The sequence below is a fragment of the Columba livia genome, chromosome 3 (assembly GCF_036013475.1).
Source record: "Columba livia isolate bColLiv1 breed racing homer chromosome 3, bColLiv1.pat.W.v2, whole genome shotgun sequence".
Classification (NCBI taxonomy): Eukaryota; Metazoa; Chordata; class Aves; order Columbiformes; family Columbidae; genus Columba; species Columba livia.
Genome location: NC_088604.1, coordinates 111,346,772 through 111,367,406, shown reverse-complemented (window position 1 = coordinate 111,367,406; position 20,635 = coordinate 111,346,772). Strand labels below are relative to the sequence as shown.

Sequence of the window (20,635 nt, the reverse complement as noted above, 5' to 3'; positions counted from 1 at the left end):
GAGTAATAGAAAAGATTACTTGTCTACAGTTACAAGGGAAGTTGAAAGAAAGCCTGCTGTAGAACCAGAATTTTCAGAGTTCTGTTGTTTCTACCACTAGACTACACTCTCTGGTAGAATAAGAAGCAAAAAGGACTTTATTTCCCACTCCAAATCCAAAACACCTACATAGCACAAACTGCACAGAATTTATCAGGTCTCTTTTGAACAAATGAAGGTGCTAAACTGAATGACACAATTTACAAGGAACAAAGATAACTATTACTACTACTTTTAGTAACTGAAAACCTGTACAGCCTTGCAAGCTCTTCTACTTTCAGTACTCAAAAAAACTATTCTGCAGCTTCTGGTTACATCTGGGTAGCGAGAGAGAGAACGCCGTGTGTGATTTCTTTGCCGTGGTTAGGTACTTGCCTTGGGATAGAAAAAAATTTAAGCTCCCACAGCCACACATCTACACAACCAGCTTCCCAGGTTCAAATAAAGAGAAATCATGCTTTGATGCAATAATCAGCTCAAAAAGCCCACAGTGTTATTCAAAGTCTTATCCTCCTATAACTGTGTATAAATGCACCAAACAGCAAGAGCATTTAAGTACTCTTTGTGTTTATGCTGCATTATTCCTACCCTTTTCACATCTAACACCTGGAAACCAGCATGTGACACCAATATGGAAAACAATGTACACAAATCCAGTGAAGAAAACAAAACACATTGACAATACAAGGATGTGTCAGGTTGAAGAGATCAGAATATCAATTTGAACTGAATAAAATTAAATCAGGGAAGGCCAGACACATACTGCACTTTTATTTACAAGGCTATAATTCTTCCTTTCAATAGAAAACATAATAAAAGAACCCCTTCCAAACGCACTCTGAAGTTTTCTCAACATTATGTGATATTAGTAGCCAGATATTTTCTACCTGTGTCTTAAAGGCAGAAACATTTAAATAATGCAGTTTCTTCATTCAGCACCAAAAAAAAAAAAGTCCCTGGTACATTTTAAATTTACATTTCTTCTTTAACAGTATGATTGTTACTATTGGAGTCACTCAGAGACACAACAACATTTTCAATAACGAAGGCTTGCTCAGGATAGTTTTTGTGGTAATAAAACTGTTTCAATTAGAAAAGCTACTCCAAACTGGAAGAGTTGTTCCAGTACAATGAAAAATATAAATGTACTTTATTTTGGTACAGAAGTGCTTAAACTGGCTGTGCAGTTATTTCCATGAGAATGTACTTCTGTACTGCTGCCTCCTGCCTTTAAGGCAAGAATAGGTGCTGTATTACATGGATTGCCAAGGCACAGTAAAACAGTGGAGCTGCTGCGTATATATGACGTCTGAGAATCCATGTGCATATTGCTTGTTCAGCAAAATCAAGTCTGAAAGCTCAATGTGGTACAGCAAGTTCCCATTTTCAAGTAAGCACATTTTCTTGTGAGAATTTTACATGGCCTGGGTCAGCAAACATCTGTCTGAATGCAACACAAAAATCTGATTACAGATGAGATGAACTGTATTCCATAGGAGAATAAAGGCCTGCGGTTTGCTACAATGTTGAGCATTTCAGTAACATGAAATACTTTGCTATTTCAAAGCTACCTAGTTCACCAGTGAGATGGTTTGGGGTTGTAAGGAAAATGAGATTTCTGGCCCTGCTCAGCCCACGTGCCCCACAGCACACCTGGGAGCCTCCCAGCATAACCAAGGGGGCCCAAGATTCGTCCCTTACTAGTGACAGCCACGACTTCTGCTATTCATCATCAGCATCCATGCTTTCCCTCCTCCAAAAGATAGTTCAACAACGTACATTGATTTCATATACACATATGCCATCTTGAACTATATATTTGTATATACTATGCACAGGTGACAGTCTTCTCTGTCATGTGTTACCAGCTTCCAGAAACATCTCCCCACCACTTAACTTCTCTTTTGCTGCAAGGGATGTTCAGTATAAGAAGAAGTGAAGGTCCCCAAAATAAAACCTGTGCTAACCAGAGATTATGTCAGCAGAAATACAAGAAGGTTCCATAGCTGTTATCGAAAATAACTGGTTTTGCTTCACACACAGGTTGCTCATATTTAGGTTGTTCATATCCTGCTCCAAACCCAGCAGGATCTGCCTTGTATAGCCCATACAGGCAGACCAGAAAATGGTCAAACTGGGAAAAAAGACACATGTTCTGCTCCTCACTGCCCCTGCTTCCCTGTCAGCTCAACTGGTCCTACCCATCCCTGAGCAATGGCTGAAATACAACAAGCAAACATTCCACACAGGAAGCTGTGAGACCAACCATTTGTAAGGCCTTCCTTGGACAGCAAAAAGCAACAAACCCTGCAGAACACCACCTGAGGCAAACCTTACCGAGTCTCCTCTGTACGCACCTATGGTACCTCACAGAAGGAAGTGGAGGGCAGAAAACTTGCTCTGTGAGGCTGAGGAGGCAGGAGGTTTCTGCTTCTCTGGGCCTTAATAGTCTTTTGTCAACCATAAGAGGCACAGACAGTTCTCACAATGAGGTGGACATAAACATGTTAGGGTAAGTTGCAGTCTTCCTGTAGTCAAGAGTTGCTCAAGATTATTTTGGTTTTTTTAAAAACTTGTTGACTTCATCATTAATAGCAAATCAAGCAAGCACCCTCCCTTTAACAGCTCTTGGTAAAAGAAGTATTATTTTTTCCCCCTAAAGTACATGCTCTACTTCCCTAAGAATAAATTTGTCTGAGATGTATTCACTGAAGTCAGCATTTCTTTTTTTTCAGGAGGAAGCAGACTTTGTGTGTTGTAAATACTTTATTAAGGTCCACTCCAGACCACAAGACTGAATCTATAGGCAAAAATTTCCATATTCCTGTTTCCTGGTACAGCAATAGGAAAGGAGACAAAGGACTGCACTGTCATCTGCAGTGATTCTACATCAATATTAGCCACACTGTCAGCAGTACTGAAGTTCCTGGTGATGGGCAAGATGAACACCAAGCACCAGGACCAGCTAACCCACAAACTAGAAGCACCAGTAACAGGTAACATACCTGTTTTTACTGCCATTTTCCCTTGTGACACATCTTCTCCTGACGTGGCTGCAGTAACAGATGGGGAGCAGAGAAACACGGAATTGTATCTAGCAGCTCCCTGCTTCAAAAATACAGTCACACAAAGGGCCACATGGAAGCACAAACTGGAATAAACCCATAGTTCCAGTCAGAGGGAAAGAGGTTGGGCTGCAGCTTTTACCCTTGTAGATTTTCCAGTGTCTAATAAAGGGTAGAGCTACTGGCGTTTTACCTGCAGCCATGGGATTTGACCAAGACTCCTCTCTTCTATCCAGTGGCCCTTTGTCACAAAGCCCATGGAAACAATAGCTGGAGGTTTCCACTCCCATAAGCTTTGGTTGAAATCATCCACTGAAACTTTCTGACAGAACACTGACTTTGCTGGACGGACAGAAAATTCAGACACATTTTAACATCAGACAAAACCTTTTTCCCGATGAAGCAAAGCTAAAAATAAGGAAGAAGCCCAAGGTTCAAAAACAACACAGCAATCTAACTTGTCATAACCACTGATGGCATGGCCTCATGAACCACGCAACGTTGTGTGTCCAGAGAAAGGGGCTGTCCGAGCTCTCTAGGAAAGCGACAGCAGCGTTGGTGCAGAGGCACGGCAGTCCCTGGAGAGATGGCACAGCACAGCAGGCTGCCACGTGCCCACAGGTAGCAGATGACATGTCAGGGACAGTCCCCTCCATACTCTCTGTATTACAACGCTACCCCCCTCTTGCAAAAGTGCTTGCCTTCAGCTGCTGGGGCATCTACCCCAGAAAAGTAGGGAAGAGAGGTGTGAGGGGAGAAAGGAAGTGCTGCCTTCTCCTCCTTCCACCTCTAATGGACAGCCTTGCAGTCACAGACCAAAGGAGGTATCATGTCTTAAGCACTGGATGTTTACAATTCTAGCAGCATGGGTCATCACACTCTTTGGCGATCCTCTGTCAAAAAAAATCCCACAATTGCGTCAGTCACTGTAATAATTCAGAGTGTTAAGATTCCTGTTGGTCATTTTGCAGTTCAGAACAACAGAAGAAAAAAAATAAAAATCCTATTTACTACATTAGGAAAGGTATCCATGGTAAAGAAAAACAATTCCTTTACTGTTTTAAGATTGCCTGTGTCTCAGTATTCTGAAAGGGTATGCAGACACTGGAACTTAGAGCAGCCATCTAAAGGGAGGAAAATAAAAAAATTTAACAAGAAAATGAAAAACCAAAAGCAAAGCCTACAACCCAAAAATCCCTTTTCTACATGCACAAATCCCCCAAGAAGGGTGGTGAAAACACCATTGTCAGAGATATTTTTTAAAAGGACCTTTTAAAAAGCATTAACAGTAAACACAAACCAACCAAAAAATGCCTCAAAACCAAGGAACACTGTGCTAGAATCTTTCGTTTTCTGTGGTGTGAGAGGAAGTGGTGAAAAATGGATCAGGACTTTCATATTCTTAAAATTTGCTTACATGTCAAAGATAAAGGAATGCAAGGGGAAGTTTTACAAATATTCACTCACTCGACTTGAGAGACACTTCTTTCAAGTACTGTGTCCAGCTAAGACCTGCACTTGAAGAGAAAAAGGAGTTCAAAAATCTTGTTCTCTTGAAAGCTTTATGTAACTACTGCTCAGGTTACCTACAGGAAGAGACAAACCACTAAATCAGTTTTCCAAGAGACTGTAGGCACAATCAGAAGAAAAATACAGCCAAGCAGTTAAGAACAGCCAAGCAGACTCGTCCTCCTATCAACATGGCCAGAGCTGTGACTCCAGAGCTATAATCATGTTAGGTGTTACCAGGAGCTGTCAAAGTTAAATCCTTTGCTCATAAACCATCAGCAACAGGTTGGTTTGGAAATTTACAGGCTGCTGAGTTAGATCTTTGCTGGAAAAGAGAATTGAGCTGTTCTGACAGCCCTTTTCTGTTCTTTTAAATCTCCTATGTACTGCCATAAAACAAAGGGATTCGGAGTTTACTTAACGAGCAGTCACTGAAAGTAAAGGAAGTTCATAGTGCATTCTGAGTGGCAGCATACTATGTGCTGCCAACTGTATTCAATGACACAGAATCTCCAATAACTTCATTTATTATGGATTTTGATATTAATAGTACTGGCTAGGCAAATACTCTTCCCAAGCACAGCTGGTAGGGGAAAGTCATTTTATGACAGTGGATTTAAAAGTACAGGTATCAGTGTATTAGTCTTAGCCCTGAAGAAAGTTCAATACAGCTATCATCTTAGGGCATCAGGCAGCAGTGTATCTAATGGAACGCCCAGAGCTGACTTAAGGAATGTCTTCAGTTCACCTGGCCAACCAGAAAGGTGATGAGACTTGTCCCAAGAGGTGGAGATGAATATATGCTTCCAGCAAAGCTGCACACCCATCAAAACATACATCTCCCACCACAACTGCCAATGTCACCCATCTGGCAGCCCCAGGTAACTCACCCATCAGACAGTAGCAGGGAAGCAAACATTACATCTTGGGCAAAGGAGGCAGTGAACATGGAGAGTGACAGGTCATTACAGGTGTTTGCAGTGATGGCATCAAGGAAACGAGTGGTAGTAATGTGGGCCATGGCAATATGGGAGTCAAAACTGATGTGATGTGATAGAGTCTCAAAATGCCCCTGATGGTTTTAATTCAGTTGTCCCTGGAATTAGAAATGATTTTGCCCTGCAAAGCCATTTTTCAAAACAGGTCTCTTAGAAAAAAAAAAAAAAAAAAACCAACAACACAAACAGATCTGCTATCATGCTGTTAGGCTCTGAAAGAACAGCTCACCCAAAACAAAGCCCACAGAATGACTGCAGGAGACTGTGTGCATGTGAAATAAAACCCGAAACCAGTTTGTGCTAAAATAAATACGCAGAACCACAGAGATTGCAGTTCAGCAGCTGCAGACAGTTAAGCAGCTGCAGAGGCTGGCCATAGCTTTGGAGGAATCCTCAAGATAGTCTTCTTAAGGAATAATAAAACAGAAATTTAAAAAAAAAAAAAAAAAATCCTCAGTAATGACTCTCCACTACAAAGAGAGCCTCAACAAGCAAACAAGAATTACTTCTGCACTGCTCATCTTCACAGGTTTGCAGGCAGCTGGAAACTGTAGTTCAGAAGAGCCTGCACTTGTGATTCATCTGAAAGGCTCGTGTGTTTGGAAGCCCTACAGTGACAGCACAGGGCACTGACTCAGGATCTGAGTGATTTAGCTGAAGCACTTTAAGATGCTCTTGCCCACAGCTGTGGCTTGTCTCACCCCTCTGGCAGGTTTAGTCACCACGGTATCAGAGCAGCATAAGGGAGATGCTCACACCCCTCAAGTGTGAGAACCTTACAAATAGGAACTGAAGCTGATGGCAGTCAACACTAACACACCAGGCAGCCTTACTGTCATCTTACCTCTGCTTCATGGGAGAGTAAAGCAGAGGAAAACTGCTGCCAAGGGACAGCTCCACTCCCGAATCCAGAAAGCCTCATGAGTCAGAGCCTTAGACAACAACAATGTTAGTTATGTTTCTGCTAATTTTAGCTCATGCTTAACCCACAGTTCCCAAGTCCCTGCAATGCCTTTCCAGGTGCCAAAAGCCACAACCACTCTGTACCTCAGCTACCAAAACATACAGCTTCCCAGCTGAGAGGCTCTGATGCACTTAAACTGTATGCTGCAGAAATAATTTTTTAAAATAAAGATAACAAGAGGAAGAAAACAAGGACCGCTTTATTGCTGTGTGCATATCTCAAAACAAGGCACAAAAGTTCAGCTGCGTAGCTCCTATGTTTCAGAGTCCACTCCAGGACACACAGAATAAACTTGGTGCAGAGGGCAGCTTGGGAGTGTCCCACAGCAAGGTAAAAAACGGCCTACCAGGGCCAGCTTCTACCCCAAGGAGTACAAGAAGTGAGAGGGGCAAGGGAAACGAACACACACTTCACACACTCCCCTCAGAGTAAACAAGGAAAGGCTTTAGAAGAAAACAAGCAACACCCCAGCCTCAGTATTCTCAAAAAAACACCCAAGCAGAATGTTTTTACTACAGTAACTGAAGGGTTTGTTTTATAAGAAGAGTTTCCTCAGATTTAGTCAACCTTAGCAGCCTCCTCCTCTCCTTATTCACACTAAACTATGAAAGGGACTTCAGCTCTCTCCAACCAATTAAAAACTAATTGAAGCAACAGACTGGCACTATACAGCCTGGGCAGTCTGAGAGACTGAAGACTCAGCTCAGATGAGGCCTACGCAATGTCTAATATTTAATTTTATTTAACCTTATAATACAAAGAGCTGAAAAGAGTATTCACAGGGATCCAATCCTGCAAAAAAAAAAAAAAAATCTTTATTCCAGCTCAACTCCACTGGGTTCAAAGGAACAGTACATGTACTTCACTGTATGCGTGCAACACAGTGCCTGCAGGAACAGAGCCAGGTTTTATTTATTTTTAAAGCTCTGTGAGGAAGTTACACACACAAACAGCTAGATGTGTTAGAGCATAAGTTAGCATATCTTATTTATTCAAGAAGACACTCTCACCCCTTTAACTGAAAGAACGACAGACCATTAAGATGGATTTGTATACGCTTGGATATAACCTAGTCTTTTTGGCTTTAGAGAATTTTTTTTTTTTGTTACTGCTAGGACAGTAAGCTATGTCAAGGAATTGCTGGAAAGAATTCTGTCTCTCAAAGTCAAATAAAATTTAGAATAAGTATTTATGACAAACCCAAAATTTTCTACCTTACAGATACCAAACTTCGTGCCTGCTTCTACCAATGAGGTATTTTAGGAACTGGACACAGTTTCAAATACCCTCAAAACAGTTGCTGCAAATAGAAAATGGGTGTAAGTATGCTGCACCAACGATCTGAAAAAGTCAGCAGCAAGAAACATTTCATGTGCATCTGTACCTCTTCTATTGAAATCTCTTCATTGCACAATATGCAACAAACAATTTTGATGGGAAATCCCTAACTTGTGGGCCATGGAACAGACATAAGGCCAAAGGGGCCAAGAGGCTCACTTGGTAAGGTAGGGAAGGAAAGCAGCTGGTGTTAAGGAGCCAGGATTGCTGACAACCTTCTGACAAAAGTCAGGCAGAGAGCCCAAGGCAGCAAATCTACCTGTCTGAAATCAGAGATTTTCTTTTGGATACAAAGAGACAAGAGATGCAAGGCAGCAGAGGAGAACTGCTTTTACATGTGGACAGTAAGTGTGTTTTAATTAACTGCAGGAAGAAAGGGACAAGACTGAGCTGTGAGGCAGCTGGTGGTGATTATTTGGAAAGAGTAAGTTTAACACACAATTGAAGTCCTCAAAAAGCCCTCAGTCAAAACTGGAAACGTACGGAGAAGAAAAGGCTGGTGTATTTGGAGATGGGGATTGTTTGGTGTGGAATCAGAGATCTCAGTGCAGAGTGCAAGGACAGAGTATAACTGAGAAGGATAAAAGAAGCTAAAAAGCAGGAAAAATTGCATGACACTTTCCTTGCACAAGCTGTACTTGCCAGGGTGTATCTACATTGCTAACATACAAACTCAAATCTGATCAAAAACTGAGAAGAGCAAGCCCAGGACAAAAAGCACAGTTCAGGGCAAAACTAACTCAGAGGTTCTGAATTGAGCTGTATCTCCTTCTGTCACAAGTTTCAGTATAATCATCCTTAACAACTAAAAACACTTAGGTAGTCACAAAATCCACTCTTAGCAACCATGCAAACCCAGGAAATTAATTGAGTAATTTGAGTCTGAACCCGTATAGGCAACCTCTAAATATTTCTACAGAAACCAGTTAACCCTGGTTCTTTTGGTGGCCTTCAGCACTGAAGAGTTTGCTGGAAAGCAGCGGCCAGAAGGGAAGCAGACTGGTGTGAACCGTGGAATCTCAAAAAGCTCATTTCTCTCCCAGTGCATGCCAAATCTTAAAATACCTGCAGCATTCAGTTATGAAACTACAATAGAAGAGAAAAACAGATGGCTAAAGCCTTTTGGAAAAAGAAAAAAAAAAAAAAAAAAAGGACTAAGCACTACTTTCCAAAAGAGAAATACATATACTAGAAAATACAGAACCTATTTTAGACCATACCTAATTGATACAAAAATAGGTGACTTGCCTCATGGAAATGAAGCCTATCTTCAGTTAAGGCAGCATACAAGAAAAGTTTAACCCTTTTATAACATAATGGCTCACTGTATTTTTAAGCAGGATTTAGAAGCAAAGCAGTTCATATAGCAGACAACGGGCATTCCAAACATGGTAAATAATAACATATTTATTTATCTCTAAAGCATCTACTGAATGGGAAATCCTGTAGAAAAGCCTTCTTATGCTTTGTCTTTTCCAGTGTTTTTAAGCAGTTAGCACCTAAATCCAGGTGAGCAGCTTTCTCACTTATAAAAGCATCTAACAGACATCATATTAGGAACGTGGCAATCTCAGCTCTGTAAGAGTTAGGCCATTCACTGTAGAAACCCATCAATACTACACCCAAAGCCTCTACTGAGTCCTTGACTTGCAAGACATCACATAAAAATAAGGAAACACAAAAGCCATGCTAGAGATCTCCTGTGTTCAGCCTTAGGTGCTTCAGTAGCACTGTAAAACAGCTATCACAGCTTCAGGTCCAAGTATTGGAACTGATTTCTGGTCCAAAGGAGCATTTTCTGCCTGTGAGGCTCCTCTGCTGAGCCGCTGCCTCAGACAAGCCCTGACTCCACTGTCTGAACAGCAGCCTCAGCAGCTGAGAAGCCCCAGGGTAAACAAGAGATGCATACTGAGCTGATGGGCCTGACACAGGATCAACAGGAGACCCGGGATTCTCCAAACTGGCAGCTGGACCAGCAGGAAACCCAAAGGCATCTCAAACAGCACTGGACACCAGTGTTCAGGCAGCTCCTGTCCCACACAGCAAGACTATGCTCCGACAGCACAGAGCAAACACAACTTCTGCAGCAGCCGAAGCAAAATGCATGAGACCAATTTCTGGTTGTATTCAACAGTTCAGCACTGAGGATAAGGATTAAGTTAACTCTCTTCTACCACACATAGTCTTTCCAGGTCAGAACTGCAGCTCACTGGCAAGGCAGAGTGGGAAGCCTTGTGTTGCTCAGCTTACTCCAAGGGTGAGTGGAACACAAAACTGTCAAGCAAACACCATTAAAAAAAAAAATAAAAAAAATCAAGGGCTTATATGATTAATGCAAAGCATTACATTTTCACAGTAGAAAGAGTCACTGATCTATATTAAACACCAAGGCTACATTTATTTATTTATTTTTAATGAAAGGCTCTAAATGAACTAATTGGTCAGTTCTTCAAAGGTACTGAGCAGCTACAATAATTAGGTCTGGGTCAGCAGGAACAGCCAGAATGCCAACTTAGCCCTGTTAACTCCCTAAAAATAAGGTTTCTCTAGTGAAAGAGTGACAACACTGGGATGCTCCATCACAACCTGTCCCCCAGCCCCCCGAAATGCACCACCAATGAAAAGCAAACATCTGAGAGTGTCTGCCTTTATTTATTAACAGGAACAAGAACCAGAAACTATGGAGAGCGGAAAAAGCAAGCAAAGGGAGTTTCAGCCTGTGCTGGACAAATACTGCTGTACCTAGGGATACCCTTTTAAAGAGTGATGCAGCAACACCAGAGTGGTAGTGACTTCCCATACAGCCAGCATAGCTCCAGAAACAACAGCAGGAGCTATTGTGAATGCTAAGTTAAAAAAAAAAACAACCTAAAACTGCTACAAGTTCAGAGGAGACAAAAAGTATTAAAGCCAGCCAGAAATACAACATTGCAAAGTGCACACGATCATTTACAAAAATATTCTAAAACACAAGTAGTTTTCTGAAGAGTTAGACAAATGTAAACCTAACAAAGATTGCAGTTCCCAGACAGTCACAGTCTGTTTTGCTCATGCACAGCCCTTGCTTAGAGAGACATCTCAGTTCAAATGTGTTTGTGACTGCATTGTCATTTATTTTAAAATATGAATGCAGCATTCTTTTCCTCCAGAAACACTGCATTGTTAAAATGCCAGTACATTAAAATAACTTACTGCTTACTACAACACAATCAAACAAACTACAGACTACAGCACTGACACTTAATATTATATCGAGTGCTTTCAGCAAGAACAACATATGGAGTTCATTTCTTCTGTTTTGTTCTCACATGGGCTAAACTCAGATATAAGCCTTAGAAACAGAGGAAGCAGTAATTCTGTCAGCATGTGCAAAACTATCTCTTCTCCAAAGATAAGGAAAGACTTAGTTGAAGGTTCTAAAAATATAAAAATATTTACCCTTTTGTTCCACAGAGGAGTTCTACTTATGGCAGAAACACTGTATTTTAGCTTGCATGCTTAAAAAACATTTTTGTTAAGGTTCTCCAAACAAGAGGAAGCAGAATAGAAAAGCCTACAATCAAATGACTGTGAGTGATGTTTTTTCTCTATTGTTATTTTTCCTAGAATTCATCCACATTTCACCACCATACTGTTGCTTCGTCATAACCAACACAAGCAGTGATCTCGCCTATATTTAAATTCAGAAACGCAAAATGAAGGTTCAGAGAGACAACCTATTTTTAAAAATGCAGTTGTATATCTGAGGTTTTGAGAGGCTGTTTCTTACTTCACATACAGGCATTTTGCTAGGTGGGCACTCTAGTTTACGGTTAAACAATAAGCTAATTGTTTCTAAACTAACAAGATTGTTCACAAGAGAACTTTTGTGTGTGACTTTCTTGAATCAAGTGAAAGTTGCACATCCAACCTGAACGTTCCCCCTGCAGCATTCATACTGTAGTGCTAAAGTGTTCTGCAAATTCTCAAGCAAGGAGCGAATCAAAGTGAAAATGAAAGTCAAAACGGCTAGTTTATGCAAACAAACCATAAAAAGTAATAAGCACAACTGCTGAAATAAACCTGATAAACTAAAATTACTGCGGAAAACTCTTTGTTCTGAACTAGACAGTGGATCCCACAAAATAATCATGACCGCCTCTTTCAACTTTTAAAATGTTTTCACTGTGAAACCAAGTTCAACTTCCAAAATGACTCTGTTTCTTCATAATATTTCAAAATATTTTCGGCAAGAAGATAACTTGTTAAAAAAAAAAAATAAATAACCTGACAGTGTTCCTTTAAGACAGAGCAGCGAGCAGCCTTCCAGCATATTTGACAGAGATTTCCAGCTCCAAGAGATAGAATTTAAATTTGTAGAGGCAATTACTCATAACCAGTGAAAGCAGCCAATGCAAGTGCCAAACTTGCCAACAAGAAGAAAGGCCAAGTATTAGAAAAGAGGCTGCAGTTTATTACAAGGCAATTTGAACATCTCAGTCCATGAGGTCTGGAAAGTACTTTCTTCGTCTCCTGACACCGCAGGCTCACAGTAACATCAATATTCCAAACGTATAAAACAGCACTTAAGGATTTGTATAATGGAGATCTTTGCCCGACTATTTAAAAGCAGCTTCTAGTCTTCCTTAGCCTATTTATTTAAGCTCATTTTGCAAAGGAAGGAAGATGTGCCAGATATATACCATTAACTGTTAACTGCTGTCTAGTCAGCTCCAAAGGCACACAACTGGACCAACACTGCACAAAATTCTTGTCTGACTAAACAAATACCTTAAGACAATTCCCAAGGAACTATCTCTTGCCTCTTCCCACTAAAAGGTGGAACTGACAAAGGAGAAGAAGGAGAAAGAAGACATCTTCAAGTAAAAAAAGTCAAAATCGAAATGGCTATCTAACCCAGATTAAAATACCACCATCTTCAGAACTGATCTCAAATGCCTCAGTCAGCTAACAACAGTGCCAGCAGATAACAGTCGGCACCCAGATTTGAGTTGGAAGCTGGAAACCAGCTCTTGGGAAAAATGAAAGAAAAAGAAAAAATAAAAGAAAAACATACAACAACAACAACACACATACAAAAAAAACCCCAAAAAACTAAACACAAAAACAATAACCAAAACCACACCATTAAGTCGTAGATGCTGAGTTAATAAACGCATTGTTCTCTGCACAATCACAACAATATCAGCTAAGAAAATCAGAGTACAGAACAAAACCAACAGGTCCAAGCTAAGTACGCAGCAAAGCAAGCATTCATCAAAAAAGACAAGCACACAGTGGCTTCTGCAATGGACAGGCAAGAGGAACCAAGGGGAGACAAGAGCAATGCACACACACCCAGCAGTACAAAGTGAACAATATCCTTCCTGTTTCAGCACCAGCAACTTCACCGTTTGTGCAGCAACACAAGCAGCTTCTTACCATTTTTTGGTGCACTCTACCATCAGCTCCTGGTAAGAGGCCACAAACTGGAACTTGGATGCATGTTTCCCAACACGCTGCAGTCTTTTCCAAACTGAAGCCATGATGGTGAGAAATATCAGTCCTCTCACACAGTAGCAACTCTGCAAATATCAATGTGGGTTTAACAGTGTGTGTGCTCAATACGAGCAGATTTATAAACAGACACAGTAAAAACAGCGTGTGAGGAGCTCAATGGGATGTCTACAACTCATATTCTGCCTCTCCCTTCTTCTCGGTAAATCCTAGTCCAGCTGAAAGGCTCATCACCGTCCAGGAGCAGCATGCAATAGGAGCAGAGAGGTAATTGAAAGGAAGTTCTCTCATGGAATCATCATTCCTCACACAGCAGATGATGTGGAGACTGCAGGACTGGAAGACAAATAAGACAGGGGAAGAAATCATTGGTTAATATGCTCCATACTACAGTGCTGCAATTGCACGTGATCTCGTACCTTTCAAATAACTACAATAAGCCACAGAAACCTACCCCCTTCCTGTTGTGCGCGTGTGTCCCCCCCATTTAAATAAATAAATTAGAATGCAGCAGTAATTTCAGGAATGCAAACCACGAGCCTGTTTGGAAACATATCAACATGTCCTTTTATCAGCACCATCATAATTGGCAACAACAACAAAAAAGGGCAGGTCAGGGCCACACCAAATCCTTATGAAGCATCTCCGGGAAGCGATGCAAAGTGGCTGAGGTGCTGCCAATATGCACCCAGAGGGAGGGACACAGGGAGATGAAGACAACTTCTTTGTCTTGATGATAAAAGGTGTAACAGTTGTTTCCTCTCACATACACACCTCCTGCTCCCATTTCTCTTTCCAAGGAAAAGGAACAGCCAAGAAGGAGGCAAGGGAGTGTTACTACTAAAATGCTTACTACTTAAATCCTCCTGGGTGAGGAGAAAGATGAAAGAGGAAGGGGCATTTCCTGAGCCCTGGCTCCCCAGGATTCCCCATCTTCCTCGCAACGTAATATTGAAATGGAAATGCCTCTCCATCCTGAACCGAGAAACCCTCATCAGGGAGCTGAAAAGGGAGAGAAGAAACCCAGACAGGTCTTCTCCCTCCAAAGGAAAGCAGCATCCCTGCTGGGTGCGGCGGAAAACCCTCTTCATTAGGAATAAGGGGAAACCAGAGGTGGCCGCACTTGGCGAGAAGACGGGGTAGGACAGCATCACAGCTGGCCAGGAGGCAACCTGGCTCCAGGAATGTCCCCCTAGAGAGGGCCGTCCCCACGGAGCCCCGGGGCGAGGAGCGGCCCGCTCCGGCTCGCCGGCCCCTGTCACCTCAGCGCCCAGCCCGCCTGAGCAGCGCCCCCCGCCGCCCTCGGCGAAAAGCCATTGGGGTTTTAAAACACCAACGGCGGGGAGCAAAGGAGGGAGAGGCGGCTCGGAAAGGGACGCGGGGCAGCGCGGGTGCACTCACCTGCCCCCGGCTCCCGCTGGGCGAGCGCGGGCGCTGGCACCACACGGCAGGCGAGAGGCAGCGCTGCCGCTGCCCATTACTGCGGCAGCCCCGCTGGCGGCAGCGCCCCACGGCTGTCTCCGTCCTCCTGTAGACTCATGGTGAGCACTGGGCACACAGCGGTTCTCCTCGCCGCACCGGCCGGGCAGCCAGCCCGGGTCCTGCCGCGCCTCACGCCACCACCATCGCCCTCCTGCCGGCGCTGCGCCTCGCCTCAACCCAGTCTGCCGCTCCCCCCGCCCCCTGGCGCAGCCCGCCCCGCCTCGCCATTGGCCCCACCGCGCGCCCTCCGCAACCCACTGGCTGCCGGCCCGTGTCAATCACCTGCTGGCGAAAGGGGCGATCCTCGCGCAACGGGGAAACGGAGGTAGTGAGGGAAGACGGAGCTTGCAGGCCCTCTTCTCCCGCCTCCAACTCAATCTTTTTTTTGATTGGCGGCAGCGCCCGAGGAGGCGGGGTTTCTTGTAAGGAAAAGCTACTCGATAGGTGTACACGGCCGCCCGTCAACGCGAAAGCGTTCGGCGATTGGCGGCGGGGCTTCCTAAAGCCGTGGGGTGGGCGGGGGCCGAGGAGCGGGCTGTCAGGGGAGGGGCGTGGCCCCAGGCAGCAGCGCCCGGGACCCGCCGTCGTCCGCGGGCCGGGGAGCGGCCAGCACGGGCTGCGCCGCCGGGAGGGGCAGCTCCCGCACCGGGAGGAGCGGCCGGGAGAACGGACGGGGGGAAACCGAGGCGGGAGTCTCATACGCCGCCTGTCATGTGGGCGCCGGAGACGGATCGAGACCGCAGGAGTGGAGGAAAAACCACAGTGAGGAACAGTAACGGGGCCGGGGCGGCTCCCGCCGGCCCTGAGGAGGTGTCGGTCAAGCGCCGAGCCTGACCCACATCCTGCAGCGGGTCTGGAGATGCTCTGGAGCCCTCACGGGGATGGGAAGTTTGGTCAAAACGAAATACAAAATTAGGTAACACAGACAGGGTGATATTTCTCTGCCGATTTAACTTGATCTCTAAACTTCACCAAAGCGCTGGGGTTTGGAAGTTCTGCACAGTTTCATGACTCTCCTGCTGCACACCCTGTCACTGGGGTGTCAGAGCCAGGTGAAAGCCCTTGGTTCCAGCACTAAGCTAAAATGAAACGGTGGCTTATTCTGGTGCAGTGAGAAAATGCCACACTGCTTTCTGTTCACCTGCCATCCGCAGCCTCTCCTTGCACCCGTACAGGTACGTTAAGTCTTGGATCCCAAAGTACGATTTACAACAGGTGTCAGGACAACAGGGTTGTGTGAGGTGCTGTAGGAGCTAATCCTCAACCCACTCGCCAGCCCGGTGAGAAACTCGGGCAGCTGTCAAGTGGAAGCACAGGGAAATAAAAAAGATGATGCAGTGAGGTCTGAGAGCAGCTGTAAAATTGCAGTCTTTGCAGTCATCTACGTTTCTTTCCCATGACAAACCAAATGGAGTCCAAGCCTGATCCATGGGCTGGGAAGCTCTGTATCCCAATCTTTTCCTGCTCTCCCCTAAGCTGCCTCTCTCCGTGCTGGTGTACTGCAGAGGCTGACAGCATTCAGCGCCTGGAGTGGGAGGAGAGAAAGAAAGAATGACAGTGTGGATGGCCACAGGCCTAAGCTGAACTAAGTTACTTTGGAGAGGGTGAATATTTGGGCTATTAAAAAGGTCAGCCCTTTGCTTATAATGTGTTAGTCTTCATTCCTTTGCCTTCTCTCAAGACAGATTTACTTATCTGAGCTGCCAGAGGGCATGCATTTTCTACCTATTTGGAGCTGTCCTGGAAGAGGCAGTGATTTTCTTGAAAGCCTTACACTGGGATGTGAAACATGGTTGTAGTACTCATGCAGGTTTTTTTTGAAATTTCCTTTTTTTTCTGAATAGTTTTTAAGTTACAATTTTGCAGGTTTGTCCAAGATTTCTGTCCGAGTTTTACAGCTGATCTGCACACACAGAATAATTCCAATACACTTGAGGGAGACGTTACTGGGTTTTTTTAAGTGCAGATCACCTGGCTAGGATTTGGGAAATGAGGACAGGATTTCCAGAAGACATCAGACTGAGAATGCACACATAAGCTCAATTCTGACTTGGAAAATACCAGATGGAAATCTGGCAGCTGTAAAGTGGATCAAACAAGCTAATTTAAAATTCTGGTGGCCCTGGGAAGATCCTTGGTTCCTCATACCGGGGAAATGTCAAGTAGTCAGTTGTACTGATTTTATTTCAGAAGGTGTCTTTATTCTGTATATATTACCAAGAGTTAATCTGTAAGTTTCTGTGATTTATCTTCTGAATACTATGCAGCATCCAGGCTAACTCCTCAGACATATCTTTGTCCAAAATTGTTTTCCTCAAACTGAGATAGGCACTTTCTGTCCCGTGGAATAAATGCAGAAGGTCTGGTGGTTTGTTCAGTGACTTGTATTTCAAACATCATTATTTATTAACATTTTCCATTTCCTTCATAGCTCTCAGGTTCAAGTTACACCAGGCCTAAGAAGTACACAGTATAAGGCTGCTTTTTCCTTCACTGAGTGGGGAGAAATGTAACACAGACAATTATCCTACAGATTATGTATTATTATTATTATTTATTTATTTTACGTTTCTTAAGACCAGTGACCCTCAGCTCTTGCAATTTTGGGGAAAGCTTTAGGAGACTTCAAAGAGTGTGAGCAATTACTCTGGAAAGAAGGGCAAGATCTTCAGCTGTAGATTGGAAGCCAGAGGCCACTGCAGCTTTCTCAGGTTACTGGCCTGTGTCTCAGACCACACCAATTCAAAAGCAGCTGTAACTTCTGTTGGCAGCTCACAGCCCAAAGGAACCAAGAATTGGTAAAAAAAGGATTAATACGGGCACGGATGAAGAACCCCTGGTCAGAGCACTCTGATGGATCAGGGAGGAAACCCCATGTTGACTTCACTGCCATACTGAAAAGATCTCATGACTTGTCCTGCCAGCCATAAGCCTCATTTATGCCAGTGATCCAGCAGAAACCACAGCTCAACCATGGAGCACGGTTCATGACCTGAGACAAAATCTAAGGAAATAGTCACATTTTTACTTGATCCAATATTATGAGCTTGATGGTGAAAACAAGCAAAGTGAGTTACACCAAAGTGCCCAATACTCACTTTTAAGGTCAATAGCTGAATGAACAACTCTCACATGATTCCGAGAAGGGTCCAAGGGTCCTCATGATTATGAACAAGATGATGCATCATGTTATATACAACTTCAAAGACCTCCTCTTCCGCAAGCAGGAAAAATAGCCATGTGATGAACTGGCAGATACTGTTTACTTTTTAAAGATACATAATATGTGTACTGCAATCTATTTAAACCCTATTACTGAGAAAACTCCCGCCTCCCTTTTCTGAGGAAGAACAGCTGTGGAAGTGTGTTTGTGTATATTTGAGCATGCCCTTATCTCTGTCATTCTGGAAATGGCACGGAGCTGGGTGCTGAGAGCTGCTTGAACTGGGAAGTTAATGGGACCGACCAGGGAGTCCCCAGAGCAACGTAATCTGGTTCTTTATAAGCAGCTGGTTCCACCAAGGACACCCTTACTATCCAATAATGCAGGCTTATGCTCTGTGGCTCCTCTTCCCCACCCCCCCACCACAGTGACACTAAAACATCCAGCCTCCCTCGCCATCTCCATAGAAATCCCAATGTTTCTCTTTTTCTGGATTTTGACTCCTGCTCCCTGGCTTTGGCCTAATGGTTGTAGATTGCAAGGCTCCCACTCCAAGTGGGAAGGTGATCTATGCTCTGTTGTTGTTATTGCCGGTTAAGCTTTATAGCTGTACAGCTTCTCCCTTATCCTTCAATGCCTCGTCATCAGCATGACTAAGGACAAGTTGTTCACCAATAAAGAAATGACCTTTGCTAGAAATAGCTATCATTATAAATCTCAGTTTCCCTGTCATTCTGTATATGAGCCTGTAGAAACGTCACCGAGGAAATCAACTAATTGGATTATGTCAAATTTGCAGAAGTGTTCAGCTTTTTGAGGCAATGGGCTATGCACACACCATTACCCTCACCTTCTACATTTTAAACTTTCTTATATTTCTAGATCACATCAGAAGACTGATCCTGTATTAATGAAAGGAGTGGAGAACTTGCACTGACCTCAGTAGGTCTGCGTAAAAGTACCATCCTGGTCCCCAATACATGTCACTAACTGATGCGTGACACCATAAAATTCAGCTCTGTAACAAGTAATGCTCACTAATTTCTATGGCAACATGCTTGTCTGCTCTTGTTCTTTGCCTCTTCACATCCCAACAATAATTTAAAAATATATTTACATAACAAATCATAAATATGTGTGCAGAAACAAAATATTTTTTTTAATCTTCTCTTCTTATTTTGTTTCTTGTTTGTTGCCATAAAAAATCCACTCAGCTGTCTTTTCACGTGATCTGATGACACCCAAAAGTCATTCTGTATTGGAGGGGGAAAATGTTTTGAATATTCCTTCTGCTAAATATTGATGACAACTGGGGAGGCAGGGGAAGTGTGGAATGCCCCGTTTTATTTGTGCAGTGAAAGTCTGACTTTGGCAGCTGAGAAAAGGCGATTCCCACATTGCAGAATTAGATAGCCTAGTTACTCTCCTAGCCTGTAACAACAGCAAATAATTTCAGCAATACTCCCAGCTCTACTTAAGGCACTAGGCATAAAAACATCATGATTTGTTCTTGCCTTACTAGTAAAAGAAACAGGTTTTAGGCTCACATTTTGCTAAACCCCTGACAGAGGCCGAGGCAGCCAGGCCAGCCTGGTACCCACCAGCACCCAGGTCACCTGTGCAGCGTTCCCAGCCCGGCCAGGTCCTGGGCACGGAACTGTGCACAGGCACCCATCCTGCAACCCTCTTCATCCAGAGCCTGTCCCCAGAGAGCAGCTCACGCCAGCTCTGCTGCCAAGGGTAATCTGCAGAGACAGGGCTTGGTTAACTCCATAGCACCTCTTTTTTAAACTGTATTTCATGGATTCCCCATTTTCACGTTCTTCTGTTGTGGCTGGAGCCTGCACTCATATGTGGTGAGACTCTGCTGAGCTTCAGCTAGGCAGTGGGTGCCTCTCCGCCAGGCTTTGTGCCAGAACAGGTACCCAAAAGGCCATTTCCTGGGGTGGCAGCCTCATTTCACAACCCCTTGGCTCTCCTGTGACCAGCTTCATTATGCCACCGCAGAGTCACCAGGTACTCCCTGCCCTACTTAACCCCACTAGCCAATGTGTTGTAGGCAAGGTCAAGCAGACTGGTTCAAAAAGAGCAGATGAAAAACATCCTCACCTGTCTTTCCTTTATCTCCTCCCTCTTGTCTGGCTGAAATTCTCCCCAAACCACTCAGCAGTAAGGGGCATGTTGTATTTATCTGCAGACAAGGTCAAGGACAGGAGTCACATTCCTGAAATGCAGAAGCTGCAATGCAGTTCAGCCTGTGGAGGCAAACAAAAGATGGGGTATTGATGGTGGAGACCCACATGCTACAGACAGCATTTCCCTATTCTCTATCATAAAGCTCTCCATTATCACTACTTTCTCCAAGTTTAGTATCAACTCTCCTGTTAGTCAGCTTGCAAAGGTCTGAATGAGTTTTGTCATTAACCTTTTGATATCCTTGAAAATTGTGAACATCTCCTAGTGGCCCCAGTTTCTCTCTTCTTAAAAAAAAAAAAAAAACCAAAAACAAAACAACAGCCTGTACTTTGGTCGTAAATAAGATTTTTCGATCTTTAAACATGATTAGTGTCTCTTGTGCCTT

At 43.7% G+C, this 20,635-nt stretch overlaps 1 protein-coding gene across 23 annotated transcripts in view; it reads right to left on the bottom strand.

The window, feature by feature from the left end:
• Positions 1-15,320, bottom strand: part of EHBP1 (EH domain binding protein 1) — a 225,538-nt gene extending 210,218 nt beyond the window's left edge. For 9 of the 23 annotated variants that reach the window (XM_065059182.1, XM_065059191.1, XM_065059193.1 and 6 more), the window contains exons 1-2: positions 15,174-15,319; positions 13,335-13,745 (exon numbers count right to left, since the gene is read on the bottom strand). In XM_065059182.1, the coding sequence (XP_064915254.1) occupies positions 13,335-13,438 (104 nt within the window). In that variant the 5' untranslated portion in view covers positions 13,439-13,745; positions 15,174-15,319. Of the gene's footprint in view, positions 1-13,334; positions 13,746-14,810; positions 15,090-15,173 lie in introns of those variants that run through there. The other 14 variants (XM_065059180.1, XM_065059183.1, XM_065059184.1 and 11 more) reach the window with 3 other exon arrangements.
• Positions 15,321-20,635: the final 5,315 nt, after the last annotated feature.